Source organism: Peromyscus californicus, unplaced genomic scaffold (assembly GCF_007827085.1).
Source record: "Peromyscus californicus insignis strain IS unplaced genomic scaffold, ASM782708v3 Scaffold_7__1_contigs__length_154581171, whole genome shotgun sequence".
In the NCBI taxonomy this organism is placed as follows: Eukaryota; Metazoa; Chordata; class Mammalia; order Rodentia; family Cricetidae; genus Peromyscus; species Peromyscus californicus.
In genome coordinates, this window is record NW_026294595.1 from 5,585,103 (window position 1) to 5,607,958 (window position 22,856).

Here is a 22,856-nt window from a genome sequence, read left to right on the forward strand (position 1 = left end):
ACCCCCACAGAGCACACCCAAAGGCTTCAGACTCTATTTGCAGGTTATGGGGGGGGGGGGGGGGGTTGGGCAGGCCTTGCTAACAGGGAGCTGCCAGCTAGCGGGGCAGCAATGGACCAGCCCAGGCCCCGCCCCTCTGCTTGATGGATGCCGAGGTCCTGGCTTTATTTTATTTGCTTGTACTTTGCCCTTTTCTCTTCCGAGGGCCAGCACACGATGTACACATCTCCTACATCACATGGAGCAAGCAGCGGAGCCACACAACCGCACATCATCAGATGCATTTATTTGCACAGACACTCATAAAAACTTTACTAGACACCAAATAATTACAGGAAGGGGCCAACCTCCAATTCGGCTGCGCCGCAGCGTTTTGAAGTGGATTTAAGATAGAGATCAAATAGGAGAGGCACCCGCCCTGGCTCACACCCACCCCCTTCCCCAGCCGTGGACCCTCAGGGTGGAGACCAATGAATTCCCTGGCTTTTGTGAATTTGTGTCCGATTCTGTGAGTTATTCTTGAGATCCTAATGAGGCTTTTATGGCTCCAAACATGGTCCTTCACCTTCTCTTTGTTCTGGCTCCTGTCCTGGGTTGGGGAGCCCCTCGTTCTTACAGACTGGGTGCTGAAACCATCCATTTGGCAAGAAATGCAGAGATTCTTAAGAAAAGTGCTTGGTAAAAGTAAACATAACACACACATACATATCCCAGCCCCTAACGGGTTTCTGAGCAATGGGCTAAAAATAATCACCATCATTATCATCATCATCTTCATCATCATCATCGTCATCATCCCAAAGCTCTCACTGGGAGTGCTAGCTGCTCTCAGCCCCAGGTTTCATGGCAAAGCCAGTGGAGAAGGCTGGGCGGTCGTCTGGATGCCCAGGCAGTGCCCAGAGTCTCTTGTGACCAGCTTCTTGACTTCTCTTGCCCCAGAGGGAAGGAAGACACCAGACAGGACTGAATTTGAGACAAGTCTGTTCTCCCTCTAGCTCTAGAGGAAGAAGAAAAGAAGGGGGAGGAAGAGAGTCCCCTATGTCTAAGAAGCAGCTCTCCCTCCCATACAATTATTCATCAAATAGTAAGTCTAGAGCCCTACAGTGAGCTGGGCACACCAAGAGCGCGTCTGCATCACCCTCCCAGCAACCCTGTAAAATTGATGCCTTTTTTATGTCCATTGCACAGACAGGGACATTGAGGTGCAGAGGTGCAGGTCTCCCATTCTGATGTTTCCTAACCAGCCCTTGAGACAAGATCTGGGGTACTTCCCGAGACAGGCCACTCTCTGCCCTTAATCACTGCCTAGCTGGTGGGAGACCTGAGCTCCTGGGGAGGGCCCGTGTCCTTCTCTTCCAGCCCTTCCCGAGGGCTGCCAGCAGCCTTTGGATCTGAGGGAGCCCGATTTCCTGACATGTGGAGCAAGCCCATGACTAATAGTCCGACCTAATGGCCAGAGTGGGGGTTGTTGGAAGGCTGAGGGACTTGGCTCATCTCCCGCTGTGGGCATAGTACACACTGGTCACCCGCAAGTCCGGCACCCCTCTCTCATCAGCCTCAAAAGCTTCCAGTGGAGAATGAGAAGCAGCCCGAGGGTCCCTTCCCAGTCTCTCCTCTCTGGAGAACCTCCAAGCGGGCTTCCAGCAGCACAGGATGACCTCAGAGCTTTTTCCTGGGTGGTGGGAAGTGACTGCCCCATCCTTTGACCCGTGCGTCCTGGGTTAAGTCTAGCTGGGATGCTCAGAGGTGTGCTTGGTCACTCGGGAATTGGAAATAGCCCACCTTCGACCTCTGCTGAGCCTTGGGCACGCCCTTGTTCCACTTCCGGAGTCTGCGGATTCTTCAGCACCCGGGACCTGGGGCTGACTCTCCCGGAGAGTGCTCCCGACCTGGACCATGGCTTGGGGCAGCTTTAATTCAGTCTCATAGATCTTGAGGTTCCATTAGCCTGGGGGGCAGCGTGGGGTGTGCCTAGGTGCTCCATGGCCTTGGTCCTAGTGACAGAGCAAAAAGGCCAGGCTGGATGTTTCTGATATTCTCCTTCTTACTGGTGCACCCAAGGCTGTGCCCGGTGCTCATTCATGCTGGGATCTGAGACTCCAGCTATGGGTTCTAAACCTAGAGAGTCCTCTCTCTCCGACTCTGGTCAGAAGCATGAAACGATTGGAGTTTCACTGGTGTAGCCCTAACCACACACACACACACACACACACACACACACACACACACACACACACACACACACACACCCTGTGAGCTCTCGTACGCTCGTACGTACGTACGAGGCGGGTCCTACCGAGAGGTTGCGAAGTCCTAAAGGAGAAGAGCCAGAAGCCTCAGGACAGGGCTCAGGAGCTGCGCGCCTCTGGGAATAGGAAGAGCCCAGCTCCCTCCTGTTTGTTTCTTGCAAGCCCAGCGGTGCTGGCAGTCCGCCTCCTCTGTCTTTGCTAAGGTGGAAACAGTCCTGAGCAGATTCTGCCGCAAGACGTTGGAGGCAGCAAGCATCCCGCGTTGGACGACGCCTGCCTGGGCGATCAGCCGCCTTGTGAGTCTCAGAGCCGCAGGGGGGCAATGGCTGGTACCGAAACGATGGCTGAGATCCCGCAGAGCCAGGCGAGAGACTTGGGCTCCGAGCCTAGGCCGGTGTCCTCCTGTCCAGTCGTATTATTCTTCCACGGAGGCAGAGACTGGGAGGCCAAAAACCCTAAGGATGCTTCACGGACACGTGGACGACCGTGCGCGGCTATGTGAAAAGGACCGGTGATAATCAACACAGGTTGAGAAAGTGAGGACAAAGGACAACGGCCAAGGCCTCCGGGTCGGGGAGAATGGACGGGAGGAAACAGGCGTGGAAGAGAGATCAAGGTTGTGGTGGAGCATCCTCAATCAAACTAGAGATGGAAGCCTTTCCACCCAAGGAGTCGCCGACAGTTCCAGCAGCCCACCCCGGGTCGACCTGCTGGAACAGAGCTGCGGCTTGGACAGGGGCGCAGGGAGAGCCGCCAGTAACCTCTGCACCTTGGAAACACACCAGCCCTGCACCAAATGGGGGCTACAGGTGTACCCTCGGCGCTGAGACCTCGCTTCAAGCATTGCAAAAAGCGCAACCAACACAGCCAAAGGCCCAGACCGGGTTCTAGACGCCATCCACAGGGTCAGGGAAGCTTCAGAGGCTGGGCCACAGGGCCCTCCGTTCAGCCAAAGAGAAAAGAAGAGCGATGAAGTGAAATGACCAGGCACAGGGAGCGTGGGGAAATGGGAAGGTGCGGGTGGAAGTGGAACACTGCATGGAGCGTTTAAGGTCCAGGTGCGTCTTCAGGGTTTGAGACAAGGAAGATACTTCTATGCAACCTGAAGGAGAATGCGAAGGTCCCGGTCTGGAACTAGGGCTTTCGCCTGCAGGCGGTGCCCAGCAGTGGTTGCAGGGACACACTGTGGCCAGCAGAGGGCAGAGTGCACCCGATCGACCTGCGGGCCCCGCGCGCGGTTCGGCGCCTCTCGGCTTTGCACGCCCGAGCCTTACCCGCCAGGCTTCTTCCCGCAGCTACGCGCGCCGGGGCCCAGATACCCAGAGAAGGCGGCCCAGGCCCAGGCCTAGGCCCAACCTTGGAGCTCAAGGCCTAAGATTTCCCACACTGAGTAAAGACAAGAGGACGAAGAGTGTGTGAAGAAAACTCTACATCCACATACCCATGCTCCCGGATACAGACACACAAAGGCGCTGAGAAATACACAGAACACAAAGCCACAAACACAAAACCCCTGGGTGACACAAAACAATTCAGGAACTTGGGGGCAAACAGAAACACAAAGGTAACTCGGAGACACACATATAGAGAAAAATCTACTAGACACACTACGGGGGCCGAGGCGCACATAAAGGCGTAGGCATCTTCATAGTGACCCGGACACAAGGACACATACAAAGACGTGAGAAAGCATGACACAGAAGCAAGAGAAGGTCTGCAGATGTGCACACAACACGCAGACACTCGCAATCTGGAAAGTCGCAAGGCCACACAAACACAAAATTGTATGTGCACAAGGACACGGGTGCACACGTACTCAATAGCATCAGAGTCGGGAGCGCCGACACGCACAGACACACTCGGATACCCACCGACGCACAGGCAGGTACTGGGGTGGGGCGGTGACCGCTAATCCTCCACAAAGCCGGGCCCCTCCGGGGGGCCCCCCGAAGCACAAGGGGCCACTTCTGACCAAGCCTCCTGCAAGTTCCAAATCCGATCCGCCCTCTCGCCTCCAGCGGGGTCAGGGGACCCGCCCTCCGTGCCCTCCACCCCCGCTCGGCTCCGCGTCGCTGCTCCACTCCCGGAGGGGCCAGGGCCGCCCTGCAGAGGCTCACGGCGGCGGCGGCGGGGGGGGGGGGGGTGGCAGTCAGCTCCTGCCCTGAGGCCGCACCATCCCTCCTGATATTCCAGGACGAGTGGTAGTGCCCAAGGTGCCCAATGTCCTGACACGATGTCTTCTACTTTCCTCCCCGGGGTGGAGGGGGGTGTCAGGTAGGATGCACCCAGCAGTCGCCAGCTGCATGCCTCTGGCCTTGCGCTGCCCGGTGTCGAGGCCCACTTTGCCCAGGCTGGCCAGCACTCCGTCTCGACCCTAGGCCAGGCCCCTTGGCCACAGTGAAAGGGCACCTATTCAAGAAGTCACCCTGATTTCCTTGGAGCGGTCGGACTCGCGCCGTCCCAGGCCTTCATCTCTAAATCTTGGGGACACCATTTCTTACCTGCATCTCATGCTCCAAGCCCTGGTAGGCCCAGCCTTCGTCCACTGCTCCCGCCGGTGACCAAGACACCTTTCCAGTCCTGTTGATCCTCTTACACGCTCCTGGTTTCAACTCTGGCCTGACTGTCCTCACCCACTCAATGTCTCCCATTCAGGATCTGGGGGCTCCTTCAGCTCACTCTCCCGCCCTATTTCTGCCAGGCCAAGGTTTTCAGAACCCCTCATTCAAATTGAGTCCTTCCGCCCCGTCCCCAGGCCATCGCTCCCTTTGGCCAGTCCCGGGCCAGCAGCTCTCGCCATGTGATGTTCCCTATCCCTCGATCCCGGGAGCCGTCTCTCTCTGCGTATCGAGCTGTCCGGTGCAGGCGCTGCCTTACGGGGTGGGGTGGGGGGGGAGAGACACCAATTCAGACCCTGCGACCTACCTTCGCCGACAAGTCGGGGTCCCCGGGCAGCCGTTCCGCCTGGCGCCGTCCCCTGGAGAAGTCACTGCGCTCCCCGCCGTCTGCACAGTCTGGCCTCGCTCGGGGCCACTCCTCTGATCGCTGGAGCTTTTTTTTTAACAAAAATATTAATAATAAAAAAGGCAAGAAAGAAAAAAAAAAGAAAGCCTGATTTCCCCAACTCCCAAATCAATTTTTCAAGAGGGGTGGGGCACAGGATTTGTTTCGATGGCTACCCAAACTTCTGCCAAGGGTGGGCAGGCTGGCTGACCGGGTCCGGGGCACGGTGCGGGGTGCAGGCCGGGGGCTCAGGGAGCCCTCCCGCGGGGATGGGGGGGGCGGCGACGGCACTATTTGACGTGGAGCCGCCGGCTCATCCCGGCGCAGTGATACGAGGCGCACCAATGAGTTCAAATGTCAGGAAGTTTGAGGAGGGGTGAGGCGGCTCCCGGCCGGAGTATCCCTCCGCCGCCAGCCCCAGCTCTAAACCGAGCGGCTCCTCCGGAGCACCATGGCACTGGAGTAGTGCGGGGAGCGCGCCCGGAGCCCCGCGGCCCGCTGCGCCCCGCCCGGGACCCCGCTGCGCTACCCGCGCCCCCCCAGCCCGCGGGGCCGCCCCTGCACCCCCGCCCCCTCCCCCGCCCGCCGCCGCCGCCGCCGCCGCCTCCTCCTCCCGGCGGCTCCGCGTGCTGCCGGCCGCCGCAGCCGGGACCCGGGACTGACAAGCAGGTGACAGGCGAGCCGCAGGCGCGCGTGGCTGCGAGTGGCCCGGAGAGCACGGCGCGCGGGGCTGCCGGCCGCCCGGGCCCGCCCGCACGACGCCGGGGCCCGGGGCCAGCGCGCCGCCGCTCCACGCTTGCCTGGGGGCAGCGGGCGGCCCCGACCCCGCGGGCGCCGCGCCTCCCCGGCTGCAGCGGAGCGGGCGGACGGGCGCGAGGGCGAGCGGCCCGGCCGGCAGGGTCCGCAGCGCGCCCTGCGTCCCATGGATATAGCAACAGGTCCCGAGTCGCTGGAGAGGTGCTTCCCTCGCGGGCAGACGGACTGCGCCAAGATGTTGGACGGCATCAAGATGGAGGAGCACGCCCTGCGCCCCGGGCCCGCCACCCTGGGGGTGCTGCTGGGTGAGTGCTGGGTCACAACGCCCGAATAGTCCTGGTCGGGGGGTAGGGCCATCGTGCCGCTGTGGACACTGGCGTGAGGGCCAAAGGATAAAGAAAATGGGTTTGCAGGACGTGGGGAGGGGGTCCGGATCCCTGAAAAGACGGCCGGAGGGCAACCAGCACACCTAGACAGGCTCCCCGAAGGGACAACATGCAGGGACATCACCCAGACAGGACCTAACAGCCTCATCTGTCACTCGCACCATCCTCTACGGGTCTGGGTTCTAGAACTGCTCCTCTGGACTGGGCTGGAATGGGAAGCGGGTGGCAGGGATGATAGAGGACCAAGTTGTCACCTTAGAGTCCGGGAGAGGTGCCAGGTCACCTAGGGAAGGGGAACTTCTAGAAGAAAAGAATATTCCCCCGGTCCATCCAAACCATGGGTCTTGGGGCAGAAGGCAGGATCAGCATCGTGGGGCGTGTCAGCCAGCGAGTGCCCGGGCCTCACCTCGCTGCTTGGGTCCCAGCCGGCCACCCCGCGCGGAGCTCCTTCTTGTTGAATCTCGGCAGCCTGGGAGAGCGCAGTGCCCAGCCAGAGCTGCAGGCCCTCGGCCTCTCCGCGCCCCAGCTTATGGACCGGGACGTGCTGTCTATGGCTGCCCCGTCTCTGGCGGCGGATGGGGTTCCTCCAGCGAAGGGTGGCGCTCCCGGACTGGGCCAGGCGGCGCTGACGGCCCGGCTCTCGCCCTGTGCGCTACAGGCTCCGACTGCCCGCATCCCGCCGTCTGCGAGGGCTGCCAGCGGCCCATCTCCGACCGCTTCCTGATGCGAGTCAACGAGTCGTCCTGGCACGAGGAGTGTTTGCAGTGCGCGGCATGTCAGCAAGCCCTCACCACCAGCTGCTACTTCCGGGATCGGAAACTGTACTGCAAACAAGACTACCAACAGTAAGCGCCTCTCGCCCTCCTCTCTTTCCCCGCCACGGACCAGCACTCCAGCCCGGCCAGTCCCTGCCGGGAAGGGCCCGCGCCGCCCTGCGGCCGGCTCTGCGCTCCACTGGGCCCGGCCCCTCGGAGGGCGCGAAGGGCTGCCTGTCTCCGGGTTGGGGCGGACCATCGCATCCCAGCCGACACTGGTGGGGTGGCCCCTAGGTGCCATCTGTTGTCCCGGAAACCTGCGCTGAGTGACTGAATTGGGGTACAAGACAAAGCCCTGGGCAGACCGGTGGAAATGATGCTTGTCCTGGTAAAGGGCTTGGCCCCACTAAGGCCTGAAGTGGGAACCAAGAATTTATATTCCAAGAAAGGCATTGCTTTAGAGAGCCAAGCCTGACTGTGTGCTTCCCTAGTCCAAGAGCGTCTGGGATTCCTGGAGCAGGGAGGTGGGTGCTGAACCCCGGCTGCGGCTGCGGTACAGGCAGGGCGATCCCCACTCTGCCTGGTTCCTTGTTGTACTTTTATTCTCTGGTAAAGAGAAATGGGTGTCCATCTTCCTAAACCGTTCCATACGGGAATTTTGCCCTTGCAATTTTTCTTAGCTGGAGAATCAGTCTACCTAGGAAGCTGCCGCCTAGGGATCCTAGTTGGGGTGGCTGGCTGAAGGAGTCGGGCCTCCCAGACAGCCTCCTTTCTCGCAGTGTGCAGGAAAAGAGTGGTTGACGCTAGAGAAGTGTGTTGAGCCCTACCTGCCGGCTTCTATGCTAAGCTGACGCTGTGGATTGTGTGGCTGGAGGCTGGGGGCAGACCACAGCAGACGCAGGCTTTTTCTTATGACCTGCCTGGGCTCATATACCTGGAAGTGCAATGGGGGCGGGGCAGTGAGGAGCCTCAGTGGGGAGAAAGGTGTGGGGATCCTGGGAGTCAGTCCAGGGACAAGTGTGTGTGTGCCTGTGAGAACTAAGTGGTGCTCAGAAAAGTGTCTTGGATGGGGCTGTAGGGCGGACAGGCTGCTCAGGTGCTTTGGGCTCCTGGTGTCCGAGTGCTAGAAGCCTTTGGAGAAAAAGGCAGGGCTGTGTGTGCCAAGCCGTGAGTGCAGCCAAAGTATTGTCACCTAATCCAAGGTCTAGTGTGAAGAGGGTCAGCTGGACTCTTTGGGGCCTGGGAATACTAAGACCTCAGGCCAGAGCCCAGCACAGGGCTTTGGTAGCAGGTCTTGATAGTGTCCCCAGGAACTGGGGAACTGTCAGAAACTGCTCTTGCTCCTTGCTCTTCTTGGTGATGTTTTCCATGGGCAAGAACTGGGGTGGGTTTTGAAGATCTGTCCTTTGGTTGGTCCTATAACATGGTGTGAGGCTGGCCCTCTGTACTGCATTCCCCAGATTGAGGCACATTGTTGATGTCTGCGCCGTGTCTGTGCCCTGGAACTCTAGATCCTGGAGAGAAGGCCACACCAGTCAGTTCACCCACAGTTGTGCCTATAAAATGGGGTATCAATGATTGGGAACATGGGGTGACTCAGGCAGCCCCTCTATGGGATATACTCCTGGCTGGGCTCTGGGAGTACCACTTATATCCTGCTAAGCCACTGACCTCAGCAGCTGCCACACGTGGGTTTTCTAAGAGGCCTGGGAAAGTAGAAATGGGCCTCTGAAACTTTGGGGTGGTTGTACTTTTTAAAAATTTCAACACTGGAAAAACTTTGCGACCCTTTGCACATAGTTGCCCCTGGGATCATTATGGAGCTTCTCCTAAGAGAGGACAGGGACTCCTCCCAGGTCCTTCTGGCTCAGCCACAAAATAACAACAGAAGCTGGATTTTGTCCTGGAGAAATGAGTGACCAACCTCCGCACTTTACAAAACAATTAAACATTTGCAGCTTCTTTGTCCCACCGAGATTTGTTTTTGAAAGAAAAGAAAAACACCACCAAAGAACCGGCTTCTACCTAGGTGCAAACCCCAGAGCTGGGAAGGAATTTGCTCCCCAGGACTCGGATCCCTGAGTTTGAAGTGGGCATCCCGGGAGGAAGCCTTGGAAAAGGAGAGTCGGCCTTCGCCTCTCCTCCATCATTCCTTCTTTCTAACAATAATGACAATTAAGTATCTGCTATAGGCCAGCCTCCTGCTGTGCTTGGGCGGGGTAGTGGTTATCAACACAATCTTGGGGACAAATCCCCTGGGCCTCCTGGCAGCATTTTGCAGGGAGCAAAAGATCAGGCAGGCTCCCTGAAAGCTCACACGGAAACAATGTTCTTTTTACACAATAAAAAATATTTTTATTCATGATTTTTTTCTTTGAAAATCCACATACATATTTATTTCATGTGTGCACAAATGTCTTTCAGGCTAGAATGAAGGCAAATGGGTGCGGAGACGTGCTGTCTTGATTTTGAGTGTGTGCCTCCCCAGCACTGGGAAATTTACACACACACACACACACACACACACACACACACACACGCAACTTTTATAGAAGGCATCCCTCACCCGGCTGAGCAGAACCTTATAAAGAGGTTGCTGGTTTTTTGATGCGTCTTCTTCCTTTCGGTTTGTTCTCAACGATCGCAAGCACCCAAAAGCGCGAAGTTGTTTTACGCACCACAGGGGCGATTAATTGGTTATTGGGAACATTTAGGACAATTGATAAAAATCAACCCGCAGGCCAGGCAGAGCAAGGAAAATGCGGGCTGCGGAACTGGAACGTTTTTGTTTGTAACCTGAAAACTCTCCTTTTTTCCTGGCCTTGTGTGCATTTCGGGGACTCTTTCAAAGAAGGGGAAGGGAGAACCCACGACCTCGGCCCTCTTTCGAATAGAAAACCGGCTTAGAAATCGGGAAAACACAGGGCCTCCGCAAAATCGCGAACACCTCTCTGTCTTCCACCGGAGAAACTCTGAGAAAAAAAAAAAATGACAACCTCCCCCAAAATATGTTGTTTTTCTTGGCAATTTGATGAAATCGAATTCTATAACTCCCTCCTCGTGCCGGCTGTCGCTCACTAACTGCGAACGTTTGTCTGGAAAAGGTTTCTGTCCTAAGGAGGTGGTGGATTCCTGGAGGAGGCTCCGGAAGGGGGGAGGGTCGGTGGGAGAGTCCAAAAATCTGTCACACAATGGAGTCTGAGGGCTTGTAGAGCAACTCCGGGGTCTGGGGAATAGTAGGTGTGCGCACGGGAGTCTTTGTGCTCGCGGGATGCGGAGCTCCATCCCGGAGCTCCTCCACCCGCTTGTAAGGGGCCTGGCGGGGCGCCCAAGCCTCGGGTGCTGCGACCTCCCTGGCTCTGCTGAAAATGCTGAGGATGCCTTGGGCTAGTCCGCCCAGGTAGAGTACCCCTCCGCGGCAGAAGTGGGCATCCAGGCTATGACTTTGACAAAAAGCCTTCTGAGTCCTGGGCTGGGTTTTCAAACATTTCTCCCGGCTGGCTGCGGCTGCCAGTGGCTCAGCCCCGCTCTTCCCGGCATTCTTTTCCTCGGAAGTATTTACCCAGGCAAACGCTTTCCTGGATCGGGAGGCTCACTTCGGCCTCGCCAGCAGAGACAGCCTGTGTCAGTGTGGCATCTGTGGAGCAAACCCAGGCTTCTGCCCCTTTCTCGCTCCTGGGTTTCGTTTCCCAGCTTGAAAGGAAGGCTTCTTCCTTAGATGTACTGGGGTTCCACTTGCGGTCAGCACCCGCTTAACGGTGGGAACTCCAGCCTGCAAGTCTCACCCACTGTTATCAGACGAATTCAGAGTTGCAGACACTCCTAGGGTACCGGCTCTCTCCAGAAATCTGCTTAGAAAAAAGGAGCCAATACGTTGCCTTACGAAATGGACTGGGGGTATTCTCTCTAGAGCCCCAAGGGCTGAAGGGCTCCCGCTGCCAGCACCAACCCGGGGATCCCCGGTCCCTTGGAGGGAGCCTGTATATTTAACCCCCGCACCTCCTCTGTGGACTGGAGGTGAGGGAAAGCCTTCCCCTGCCGTGCAGGCATATGGGGCTGAAGGAAAGCATTATTCACTGCCCGACTCCTGGCTCACCCTCTATTCCCAAGGCTCTGGGCTGCTGTGGCCTTATTTGTTTGCAGTATTTTTCTTAAGTGGGGGAAGCGGCTGTGAGGATCTACTTTGTGGTGTGTGATTGGAAGGTCCAGGTTTCTTCCTGCCCTCATGCCAAGCTTAGAAACACAGAGCCACCAGGTATCTATCTGACCCTCTGCTGTATGACCAAGACCTGCCTACCTGGGAAAGTATTCTTATAGACTCTCTAGATTAGGCGCCCACAGGACCTGGTGTCCTTGCTCAGTATGTTGCTACACTTTGGGAATTATTACTGTCCTCAAGGTTGCAGTTGCCAGGAATGCCTTGCTCCCAAAGATACTCTCCAGACTGCAGACATCGTCCCCAGGGAAACCATTCCCCTTTGCCTCAGAGGACATTGAAGGTCTTGCCTCCCACTGCTACAAAAAGAGCTTTAGACACCAAGTCACGGCCAGGTTCACCCCCCAGCCCCAGCGCTCAGCTAGATGGCGGCCCATCCCCAGCCCTTGTCTCTACTGAGCACGATGACATCACCTTGTGAGGTGACTGCTTCAAGGATTCCTAGGGACACCTGGTGGAGGTCAGTCAATGTTTCATTCTGAAGGCATCCTTTATCCTCCGCCCCAGTGTTGGAGAAACTTGTGATTGCGAGGATGAGTGCAGATGCCAACGGTGTGTTAGCATCCTGGGCTGGCATGTGGCTCTGTTCCTCCTGGGAGCCTGTATTGGCCCAGAGAAGCAATATTTCTACTGGGGAAAAACAATGGGCATTCCTGGGGCCTGCATATCACTTGGAAAAGCATATTCAATAATAGGATTTTGTATTTGAAGAATGGTCCCAGTTTATAATTTTGTAACTCAAATGTCAGACAAGAAAGTTCAGCCTACATCTACAAGGCTGATCTAGGGGGTAGATGTGGAGAAGAGATCCCAGGACTTCATGCAGAAGGAAGAGTCTTAATGGTGGCAGAGCATTCCAGAAGGTTGGAAGACAGCCCCTGGCTCAGGCTCTGTGGTCTTGTGGAGTTTCTATTTGTGATAGGTTAGCAAAGCTTCCCTGATGGGACTGTCTTGTGACTATGCAGGTTTTTGAAAGAGACAGGAACCGACAGAGTAAGGGAGGGAGAGAGAGAGACGGGGTCGGGTGGGGGATATAAAACATGAATAAACACAATCCAACAACTTTGGTACCACTTTGGCTGAAGGATAGAGGACACTCCCATGACAGGAGTTACCTTCCAATTTGTTGAACACCACAGTTGGTCTTTGGCTTGGGGTCTGGAGGCAGGGAGGATGGTCCACCCATCCTCAGAGCTGGGTATGAGCCTTCAGTCAGCCCCGAGGTGGCCAGGACTCCAGGTCCTTGGCTCTCTGACTGACCCAGCCAGAAGATCTCTAGCTCTCTACAAGTCCCAGATTCTGTGTTGATGGCAGCAAAGAGCAAGCTCCAAATTATGTGTATTTATTACCACTGCGGTCAGAAGTGGAGAGGTGATGGTAATAGGGGAAGGGAGGGGAGGGCTGAAAAAGTTGACTCCAAAGGCAGGGGAAGTGAAGTGGCAGACGGCTGCCTTCCCATCAGCCACTGGTGTTCTCCATTCATGTCATAAATGTCCCCTGTCATTTGATGCCAAAAGCAACATGATTTGGTTCCCTGGTGGCCTATAGAGTTTTTCTCCTCCTCCTCCTCCTCTTTTTTCCCTGCAGTAAATGTTTATTTGTTAATAATATATTTTAAACAGCCCAGCCTTGACCTCAAGTCTCCTGAAGCATCCATCTTCTTCTAGAAAAATGTTTCAAAGTTGGTGTAATTTGGGGGGAAGGTGTAAGTGACAGGCAGTGAAGGCCTGTGTTTGCTCTAACCACCACTGTGGCATGGAGTGGTGGGCCATAAGGGGCCACTGTGTTCCCAATGGCATCTTTCTTAGGTTTCAGGCCGGCTGACAGCACTTCCTCAATGGCCTTTACCTTTTGCTCAGCTCTGATGAGTTCAAATCAATTCTCACGTGAGCCCTTCCTTTGTTATTCTCAAGGCAATATTGTCTCCATCTCAGCTCCATGACTGGCAGCCCCCTGGTCTGCCCTGCTGACCCTGGGGGCCCTGAAGGAGGAGAGGGGACTCAGGTTGTGTGGACACATGGAGGGAACAGGACCTCAGGGAGTGCCTGGCCCCAAGTGACCCTAGACAGGCCCAGAGGCTCCAGTACTGGCTGATGGTGGGGCACCTGGCTGTCCTGGTGCTTGGTGTGTGGGTGAAGGAAAAAAAAAACCCACCTTTTTTCTGGAGTCTGGTTCTAAAAGAAACAAAGGTGTTTGCTTCCTGGCTGGCCTGTGCTAGAAAGAGTCACACACACCCACACTCAGAGAGAGAGAGAGAGAGAGAGAGAGAGAGAGAGAGAGAGAGAGAGAGAGAGAGAGAGAGAGAGATTGCTGGCTAAGGAGGGAGAGTGCTCAGGGCTGCCCAAGTAACAGCAGTGCCCACCAGAGCGGCAGGAGCGCAGGAGCGAGGTGCTCTGGAGGTAGGTGAACCTACCACCACACTGGGCCTCCAGCTCCTCAGCACCTGGCTGAGAAGGGAGTGGCAGAGCTGGGCCAGTGCTGACTGTGTTCCCCTCTTCCCACCTGTCACCTGCAGAGGGGACTCTGGTAAAGTGGCACTGAGATGCGGCCATCCTCGGGCCATCCTTGTGGATCCTCGTTGAGGCCAGGGTGGAAACCAGAGGACTGAGATGCTGTAAGGGTAACCTGAGCTCTGAGAGGAGCGCTGTTGTCTAAGAAAAAGAAAAAGAAAAAGAAAAGAACAAGGTTACTAGCGAGTGCAGCTGCTTTGGGATACAGACCCTAACCATCTCCAAGTGACTGGGGCCAGGGTCTGAGCCTCCATTTCCTCCTCTGTGGAATAGGGATGACAGGTCCCATGTCACAGGGTTGCTCTGAGGACAAAGTGAAGTAAACTCAGAGGTGCCAGCCTGGATAGGGCACTCAGTCGATGTGTGTTTTCTTCCTTCCTGCTGGGAAGTAAGCCGGAGGCAGGAGCATGGTCTAGCCTGTGTGGGAGGCCCGAGGCGTGTAGCCACCTTTTGCTTCTTACCCAGGACTGGGACCAACGTCTGAATCCCTTGAGAAGGAAATACGCATATTTCCCACCACAGGCAGCCTGTGGATGGCCGCCATGACTGGCAGGCTCGATGGGACCATTTTCTCTAACACTCTGGGACTTGACCAGTGCAAGAGCAGAACAGAGCCGGGTTGAGCAGAGTGGGCGAGCGGTAGCCATTGCTTCTAGAAAGAAATGGTACTTGTTGCGTGCCTGTGGAGTCCACTGGCTTTATGCCCCCGCCCCCTGCTGGACCTGTGGGCGAGGAAACAGGCTCCGTTCCTGGGAGCCCCAGATAGCAGTCTCCTAACTTGCTGAAGCGCCAGATGCTGAGTTGAACAATTGTACCTCTCTATCTTCTGAGCGCCGGCCTGGAAGGGGGGCGGGTATCACTGCCCTCCCTGGGCTGAGTGCTTTTGAGGGACCAGTCCTGACCAAAGGACAGAAAGGTTAGAATAACTCCTTCCCAGAGGGTAGAGGCCCCTTCTGCCAGCGGGACTGGCAAGGCGGCTCACAGACGCCTGGGCCTGCGCTATGTTCCAGACACTCCTCTCAGCCGTTCCTGCGGGATTCTCTTTTCCCGGGAGTGGGGCAGCTAGGGTGTGCAGGCTGCCGGGCTCCTCGGTAGATGGAGCAGGGGCATTGGCGGCGGTTGATGAATTTCGGTGTCACCAGGGGTTTAGCCCGGATTTGGGAACCGCGCGCTCTAATACGCGCACACGGTCCTGCCCTTTCTAACGCGCAGCCCTTTCACCCGGCCGCTGATTTATGAAGGAATCCGATCCGATCCAGGACGAGCTCGGCTGGAGCCCGGAGCCCTGGGCCCCGCCGCAGCCCTAGGGTTCCTTCGCAGTTGAGGGATCCTCGGAAGCTTGGAGGCTCTGCTGGAGTCTGGGTGCCCTGTGGGATAGAGTGGCGGAAAAGCACCCCCTTGGAACCACCTAAGGGTCCTGCTGGAGGGAGCGGGTGGGCAGAGCTAGCTTTAAGATTCCCCCCCCCACCCACACACACACCCCGGCCGGCCCTCCAGCCCACCCCTTTAGGCAAGCGCGAAAGCGAGTCGGGGAGGTTTGTTGATCTAGGGAATAGAACATTGAAGGGAAGGGAAGCCTGTAAGATCTTTTTCCCGCCTGAGAAATGTCCAAAGCCCCTCTGCTCCTGGAGCTGGCGAAGGGGCCCGCTCGCAGCAGAGTCCCCAGCACGGCTGCGTGCGCGGGCAGACTTGGGCCTCCTCCTCCCGTGTACCAGCACCGTGGCTGGAGGGTTTTTTTCCCCTTCCAGATTTGGTTTGCAGGGGTGGGGGTGTGGTTGTATCAATCCACAAATATTTACCCTTAACAGACTTGTATCTGTGGAGATTTCGAACAAAGACAGTTTAGGGGGATTACAAAAACCCTAAACCCCGTTTTTCTCCCGGACTTGGTACTTTAAATGCCAATTACAGGCGAGCCATATCCAACAGCAACCGGGGAAGGCGGGAAGGGTCCGGGAGGGTGTGGGGGACGAGTGCAGCCATTAAATGTAACTTTTCATTATGAAAAAGGATTTCTCTGGTTTTATCTTCTAATAAGATTATGTCAGGAACACAAGTACCTAGCCTGGCGCTGAGTGACAGGGCTCTGGCGTTTAATCAGAAGCTGACCGCTCAAACCGCGGGGCCCTTTGTCCCACCGAGTGACCGACGGAAACCTGCCGCCCTAATCCCCTTATTCATGTCAAGCAGAGAAAAGAGGCTGAACACCTTACAACCGTGTCCCCTCCACCCCTTCCGAGGGTGACTAGAGGAGGGGGCCTTGGAGGGCCCCAGAGTCCCCACTACCAGCTTTTCGTTTAGGAGCGGCTAGGGCCTCTTGACCCAGCTAAAAGGAACAGGAGAGGAAAGGAAATATGGAAACCTCGGTTGGCAGCATCTGGGAAATGGAGATATAGACCCACAAGCAGAGGGTACCTTAGAACCGGGTATTTGGGGCCTCCAGGAGGGAAGAGCATGTAACTACCACCCTAGTTAAGGCGAGTGCGGGCCAGCATAGAGTTGCATAGACTAGGGTTCTCTGAGGGGCAGATTTCGTTAGATTCTAGAGACTAATGCCGTAGTCCTGAAACTCCCGCAGGTCTGGAGCTGGCATTCCCAGCTGTGAGCTCAGCCCCTTTCTTCAGAGGCCAAATTCCTTTGTTCGACCCCCGCAGAAACCCGCTTCTCAGCTGGGCCGCTGGCGCCTTTCTTCTCCGTCGCCCCACGGTTCAACCGCTCCAGTGCAGACGCAGCCCGTCCTTGTTGCCACATCTAGGAACCCCAGATGCCTGCGTGGACTAGTAGAGCTGCCGCTGCACAGGCCAGCTAGAATGCAAGGACTCAGCAACTTCCAGGCACGGTGGAGAACCCGGGGCCACGGAGACAAGGGCAAGGCAAGCATGGTTCCGGGGGCCCATGCATTCTACTGAAAACAACAAAAAGTCACACTGTTCCCTAGCAAGTGAAAACATCTTCCTGTGCTCCCGAGGTCTGCTTTGCCTCTCCTTAGTCATCATAGCCCCCGGGGTTTAGCCCAAGGACTCCAAGGAGCAGGAAGTGGAACTTCGCAGGAATTTGTGTCTCATGCCAGAATCCTGGTCTCTTTCCTAAGCTCTTTGGCTGTGCCCATGTACCCTGGCAGGGTGGGGCACTCGCAGTTAGTCTCTCCAGTGCCTGAGCCCAGCCTGGGGACACTGAGAGAAGCAGCTAAGAGTAGGTGATAGCCCCTCCAGAAAGGGACAGGCTAGGACTGGTCTGTGGAACAAGAGAATGGCAGGGGTAATGTTCCTATCTATTTCTGGCTGCACTGGGACCCAGAGATTCGATGGAGGAGGGAGCTGGATTCCACAGGAATGGGACCACAGGGCCACAGGGTCTAGGATGTGTGGCAATTGGGGCCAGGGACCAATGGACCTGATAACTTAAGAGTACCTCCTAGACTCTTTTCTCTGAGCCTCTCTGCAATCCGCGGCTCAGCCAAGTGGCAGGCCCTTCGTCTTGGTAAGGGGTGGGGGCTGCGGGGGAGACTTTCTCCCTCGAAACACTTGATACCAACTTTTGTTTTTTTGGCAAGAAAAACTAAGGCTTGTTTGGAAAGGGAGGGGGCGTTAAGCACTGAGAGAAGGAGGGAGCCTGCGGCATGGCAAACTTTGTGGATTAGGTTTCAGCGCCTCCGCCCCACCCCCAGCCCCTCGGTGGTGATTTGTGTGCGGGGGTCTGTGACCCTGCGAGCATCAAACGGCCCGCGGGAACCGGCCGAGTTCAGAGGGACAGTGGGCAGAGGGGCAGTCTAAGACAACGCAGATGGTTCCTATCAGCCGGCCTGCCGGCCGCACCCTAGGCTCACAGTATCTGCCCCCTGGCCCGGGGTTCCTCCACTGGGAAGGGACAAGAGGCCTTGGGTCTTAAGGGAGACCATTGTGGAGCTCTAGGAGAGGGTCAGAAAGCAGTGGTCCTGAGACAGAAGCCTAGGACAGCACTGAGCCACCAGGCCAGCCTGGCTAAGGAAGAAGCCATGGCTTGGTCGTTTGCCCTAAGTGGCCCAGGGACCGTGGAGGGAGGGAAGCTCTCTGGTGTTTTCCCAGAGGGTAGCCTACCCCACTATAAGCAGTGGTCAGTCCTGTGGCAATACCCCTCCCAAAGGTGAGATTACCACTTTTCTGTTTGTTTGCTTGCTTGTTTTATTTTTGATTTTTATTTTCTGAGACAGGGTTTCTCTGGGTAGCTGTGGCTGTCCTGGAACTTGCCTTGTAGACCAGGCTGGCCTCCAACTCAGAGATCCTCCTGCCTCTGCCTCCCTGGGATTACAGGCGTGCATCACCACTGCCTGGCTCATTCATTCACTCTTTATTGGGGTTGGACAAGCTGCCCTCCTCCCTGCTTGAATTTGAACGTCTGGCCTAAGCTGAGTTTGAAATACCTCACATCATGTCAGTGGCCTACATCCTGGCTTGTAGTTTTAAGGATGGGACCTTTGGGCCTGCAGCCTCTCTCTCTCCAGAGCTATAGCTGGGACTCTCCACCTCTGCAGACGCAGGATCCAAAGACACTGCTTACAGAGCATATAACCTGACCATATCTTCAGGGTCTTTGGACTGCTACTTAATATCCCAGTTGAAATCTCTTTAAAATCTTTGAAGCAAAGCTGGAAGGTGGTGGTGCACACCTTTAATCCCAGCACTGGGGAGGCAGAGAGAGGCAGGTCTCTGAGTTCAAGGCCAGCCTGGTCTACAGAGTGAGTTCTAGGACAGCTAGGGCTACACAAAGAAACCCTGTCTTGGGGAGGGTGGAGTGATCCTTGAAGCAAGGGAAGAACGAGGCCAGGTGCCTTACTAGGCTTCCTGCACCATGGTACCTGAATGGAAGCAGGAGCCAGGTCTGCGCATACCTGTAGGGTTAGCACTTTGCCTTTCTTTGTAAAACTCTCTTCCAGGCTCTAGCATTAATACTTGCCTGAGGTATCAGGCTCCTGGCTCCTGAGAGGGAGTCAGTGACAGGTGGCCTAGACAGTACAATGGCTTTGAGGTTTCTGAGCTGTGGAGCTCTGGACCATTAAAGGACGAGAGGCAGGTGAGCATGGGTGCCTCTTTCTATGATCCTTGTGTATGACTCCCAGACACCCTGCACTTGGCCCTTTATTCTCACAGTGGGTCATGGAGAGGCCAGCAGCCTGGCCAGGGCTGCAAGGGCCAGTACAGTGCCAAGACCTCTTCAGGCTCCATCTTCCAGGGTCCCTGCCTCAGGGGAGCAGCCGAGTAGGTCATCTGTGGATGGAAAACACATCTGCCCTCCACATGTTGTCCACCGAGCTGAGGACATGTGGTTTCAGACGTGTTATCTTAATCATATTTATTAGCCAATCCTGAAAAAAGGGGGGTTTGATATTGTTACGATTTAGAAGAGATCCCCCAATCTGCCTGGCGACAGATTAGGAGGGACAGCCAGCAACAGCCGGGTCTCAGCTGGGCTCAGGACTTGGGTCCGGAAGTCCTCTGGGCTGTTCCGCTGTGATGAGCCCTCTCTGCTATGAAATGAGGGACACTCTCCTTTTCCATTTTTTCCCCACACAGAGATCTGAAGCAGCATTAATTACCTCGCCTTGACTGATAGCTGGGCTGCTGGAGTATGGTTCTAATCCTTATTAACCATCTCTACAGTCAGGCATGAAGGATGACTTTTGCACCACACTCTCCTGCATGGGTTTCTCTTTTCCAGGATATTTTTCAGGCTACCTCCAAGCCTCACTGCTGTTCTCCATTTTCTGCCATAGGTCTAAAGTTGCCAGCCCCAAAGCCAGTCTTGTGGGGAGCCCAGTCGGGGAGAGGGGAGCTGGCGCAAGACACATCTCCTGCACAACACAAATTGCTTCTGATTATTGAGCTTTCGAATATTTCCCTCCATCATGTTTTTATTAAGAATGCCAGCATATTTACGCTTGATAGTGTCTTCAATTATGTTTAAAAAAAAAAAAAACCGGGGGGGGCGGTTCCTCCTTCCATAGCAGTATGTAAAGAAAATAGTTGTCATGACCGCAAAATTACCATCCAAGCCTGGTTCGAGTCAAGCCAGCCCTGCTTTGACAAGCCCAGCAGGGCAGGGCTCTTTTTCTACTCTCTCCAGCTGCTAAGGAAACAGAGCTGAGGGGAAGCCCTCGGCAGCCTGAGATCTGCGGGGGCACTCGGGCTGTCTCTCAGTAGCTGACACTTCACAAGTCTGAGAGGCAGAAGGGGGCCCAGCTGCACGGGCTTCTAGCAGGCAGGGCAGGACCCAGAGAACTTGCAGCAGCGGCCAACAGCTGTATGCTTGCTTCGAGCTGGTAGCCCCGGAGCACAGCTCTGAGGGCTTTCCATTCTTGAGTGTCATTTTAACACAGGTGCCACAGTTATTTTCATTTTCAGGTAAGATAGGAGGCATAGAGAAGTTGATCATTTGTCCAAGGTCACCCAGCCAGCCTGGAAGACTGAAAGTGGAACCCTGCCATTGTGTCACCAGAGAACTTTCTGGAGATCCTCTGGGAAGGCGGATTCTCTGGCCTCGTGCTGCATTGGTGCCCTGGTAGCAGCCTAACACAGGAGCTCACTATATGCTGAATGTATGGCTCCTGATAAAAGTCCTGTGTTTCTTCTGTGGTGCAAGGGGTGTGTCTTGGAGAGTGATTATCTCTCCAAGTCCTCCCATTGGGGTCCATTTGAGCCAGTGGGCTCCTGGACCATGCCCTCCCTTAAGTCACGGGGGCTGCTGTAGCAGTAGGCAGGACACGTTTCAGCACTAGTGGAGTTTATCTGTGACCTGTCTAGTTCCATTGGCCATGATGTCATTCCATCTTAGGCCCATATCACTCTTGAGAAACAAGCTTAAGAAACGTCTAGTGACTTGCCCCAGATCATATACCTGAGAAGCAGCTGATGAGAGGCACAAGCAAGTGTCCTGGGGTCTGAGGTGGGGTTTCTCATTAGCACCCCTGTGCATGCTCCCTTAGAGCCCTCTGTGTGCTTTGCAAATGCACGTGATTTCCCAGGACTCTACAGCCAAGGGGTGCCCTCCTACCCAGGTAGTGGAGGCCCAGCAAGCAAGGACAGGGAGCAGAGCCAGACCTCCCAGAGGCATCTCTATGGCCTGCATCGCCTTCCTGGCTCCGGAAGGCCGCTACAGCAACTGGGGGCAGTCTGTGTCTGCCCTTTGAAGGGACAGCCGCCTGAGCATGTCACTTTGAACTGCAAAGGGGCCTGCGGTGAGGCTCAACCCCCTCCCACGTGCCCCCGTCTGCCCACTCCACCAGGTCCGGTTCCAGTCGGCAGGCCTGGAGCCAGAGGGGGCGGGCAGGGCAGCTGCCCCCTGAGGGACATCAGACTGATAAGTGAGCAGTGACAGACTCCTGGAGAAGGACAGAGCTGGCCTCGCACTGGTCTGGCTGGCCTACGTGGCAAGAGTTCAGGAAGGTCACTTAGGTACCACCTTCCCACAGACATGCTCTCTTGGATGTACAGACACATCTTCTTAAAAGCCACACTTAATTTAAATAACAGTAATGATGGAGATAAATAATTTGTAAAAGGAAACAGCTTGTCCTAGAGATGAGGGGCCCAGTGCATGTTCAGCCTGGCAAGCATCCTGGAGGAGTCTCAGCAGGGGGAGTTAGGCGAGCCTGGGGCATCTGGATGGCTGCTTCCCACTAGGCCAGCTGAGGACCACGGCTGCTCAGTTAGCTTCCTTTGCCAGGACTTTGCAGCCTGAGTTCGAGCTTGTGATCTGCTGCCTTCTGACTGTGACCTTAGGCTAGACCTTGTTTCTGTACCTCAGTCCCAGCAAAGCCTATCAAGATCTAAATGAAGGGCAATAATGCCCTTCAAAGAACAGGACGGATGCAGGCCTCTGGGTAGGAGCCAGGTTCGTGAAGATTCCCTGATGACTTCTCCTGAAGGTCTTTGTGTTTGGGCCAAAGCAGGTGTGTGGCTTGGGTCTATGTGCTAGGCCTCGGTGGATGGATGGTTATTGGTATGGAGGAACAGGGCAGGAGCCAGACTTTTTGGTCTAGGGTCCTGGCATGAATTCTCTGTAGCTGTGTGACCCTCAGCAGACTCCTCAGCCTCTCTGAGTCTAGTTGTCTCACCAAAAATGTTAGTAATCAACGAACCTACGCAGCCGGCAGGGTGGTCCAGAGATGTTAAATGGGTTGATATGTGTGAAGGGCCACGTTAGTCGATGTGAGTGACTTTGTCAGGGGAAAGGACCTCTAGCTCGTGCTGTGGCTGGAGGGTTGGGGTGTGAGATGGTTCAGCAGGTGAAGGTGCTGCTAGTCCGATGGCATGGGTTGAATCCTTGGAATCCACACTGGATGGAGAGAACCAACTAATGTAAGTTGTGCCCTGACCTCCCCACACGTGCCCCTGCCCCCCAGTAATAATATTTTTAAAGACTCTATGAAGGGGCTGAGGGTGTAGACCCACTGGTACAGTGTCGCCTGGCATGGGAGAGGCCATGGGTTTGATCCCAGCGCTGAATAAAAGGTCGTAGTGACACATACCTGAGATTGCCTGTAATCCCAGCACTCAAGCAGAGCAAGGGGATCAGAAGTTCAACGTCATCCAGTCATCCAGCCTGGTATACAAGAGACCCTGTGTGTCAAAAAGTCTGTGCTGTGTTAGGTGAGCAGGCTCCTGGGAGCTGAAGCTAGGCAAACCGTGGACAGCATTGCAGGTGAGCTCTGCAAGCAGAGCTATTTGGAGTTAAATGTGAACTGAGAAGGGTGGTCTGGGGCAGTAAGTCTGGCTGGAGGGGCTACCTCAGGACACCGGGACAAGAGGCTGCAGAGCAGGGCAGTAGCCGGTGTTAGATTTGATCCTGTGGGCAGGAGGGAGCCATTGAAGGTTATTGGACAGGGGAGTGACGGGAACTAGGGAGGCACTTTATGAAGATGAGCTGGCAGCCTATGAACAGGATTAGGGACTGGCAAAGGCGGCCGCTGGCCCCCAGGTGGGAAGACATGAAGTCAGTGTAGAGAG

General features: G+C 55.7%; 1 protein-coding gene and 1 long non-coding RNA gene across 4 annotated transcripts in view; one reads left to right on the plus strand and one right to left on the minus strand.

Annotated features, from left to right (window-relative positions):
- Positions 1 to 269: 269 nt before the first annotated feature.
- LOC128101418 (uncharacterized) lies at positions 270 to 5,781 on the minus strand. 2 transcript variants are annotated; one of them, XR_008215085.1, is made up of 3 exons: positions 5,429 to 5,781; positions 5,175 to 5,300; positions 270 to 2,743 (listed from the first exon to the last, which is right to left on the minus strand). It is a non-coding gene; the product is annotated as an uncharacterized LOC128101418 (long non-coding RNA). The 2 variants fall into 2 exon arrangements; XR_008215084.1 differs by having other exon boundaries at positions 5,175 to 5,781.
- Positions 5,782 to 6,094: 313 nt separating this feature from the next.
- Lmx1b (LIM homeobox transcription factor 1 beta) overlaps positions 6,095 to 22,856 on the plus strand; it is a 77,636-nt gene continuing 60,874 nt past the window's right edge. The window contains exons 1-2 of one of the 2 annotated variants that reach the window (XM_052724503.1): positions 6,095 to 6,313; positions 7,053 to 7,239. In XM_052724503.1, coding sequence (XP_052580463.1) covers positions 6,175 to 6,313; positions 7,053 to 7,239 — 326 coding nt within the window. In that variant the 5' untranslated portion in view covers positions 6,095 to 6,174. The remainder of the gene's footprint in view (positions 6,314 to 7,052; positions 7,240 to 22,856) is intronic. The other variant, XM_052724504.1, reaches the window with a different exon arrangement.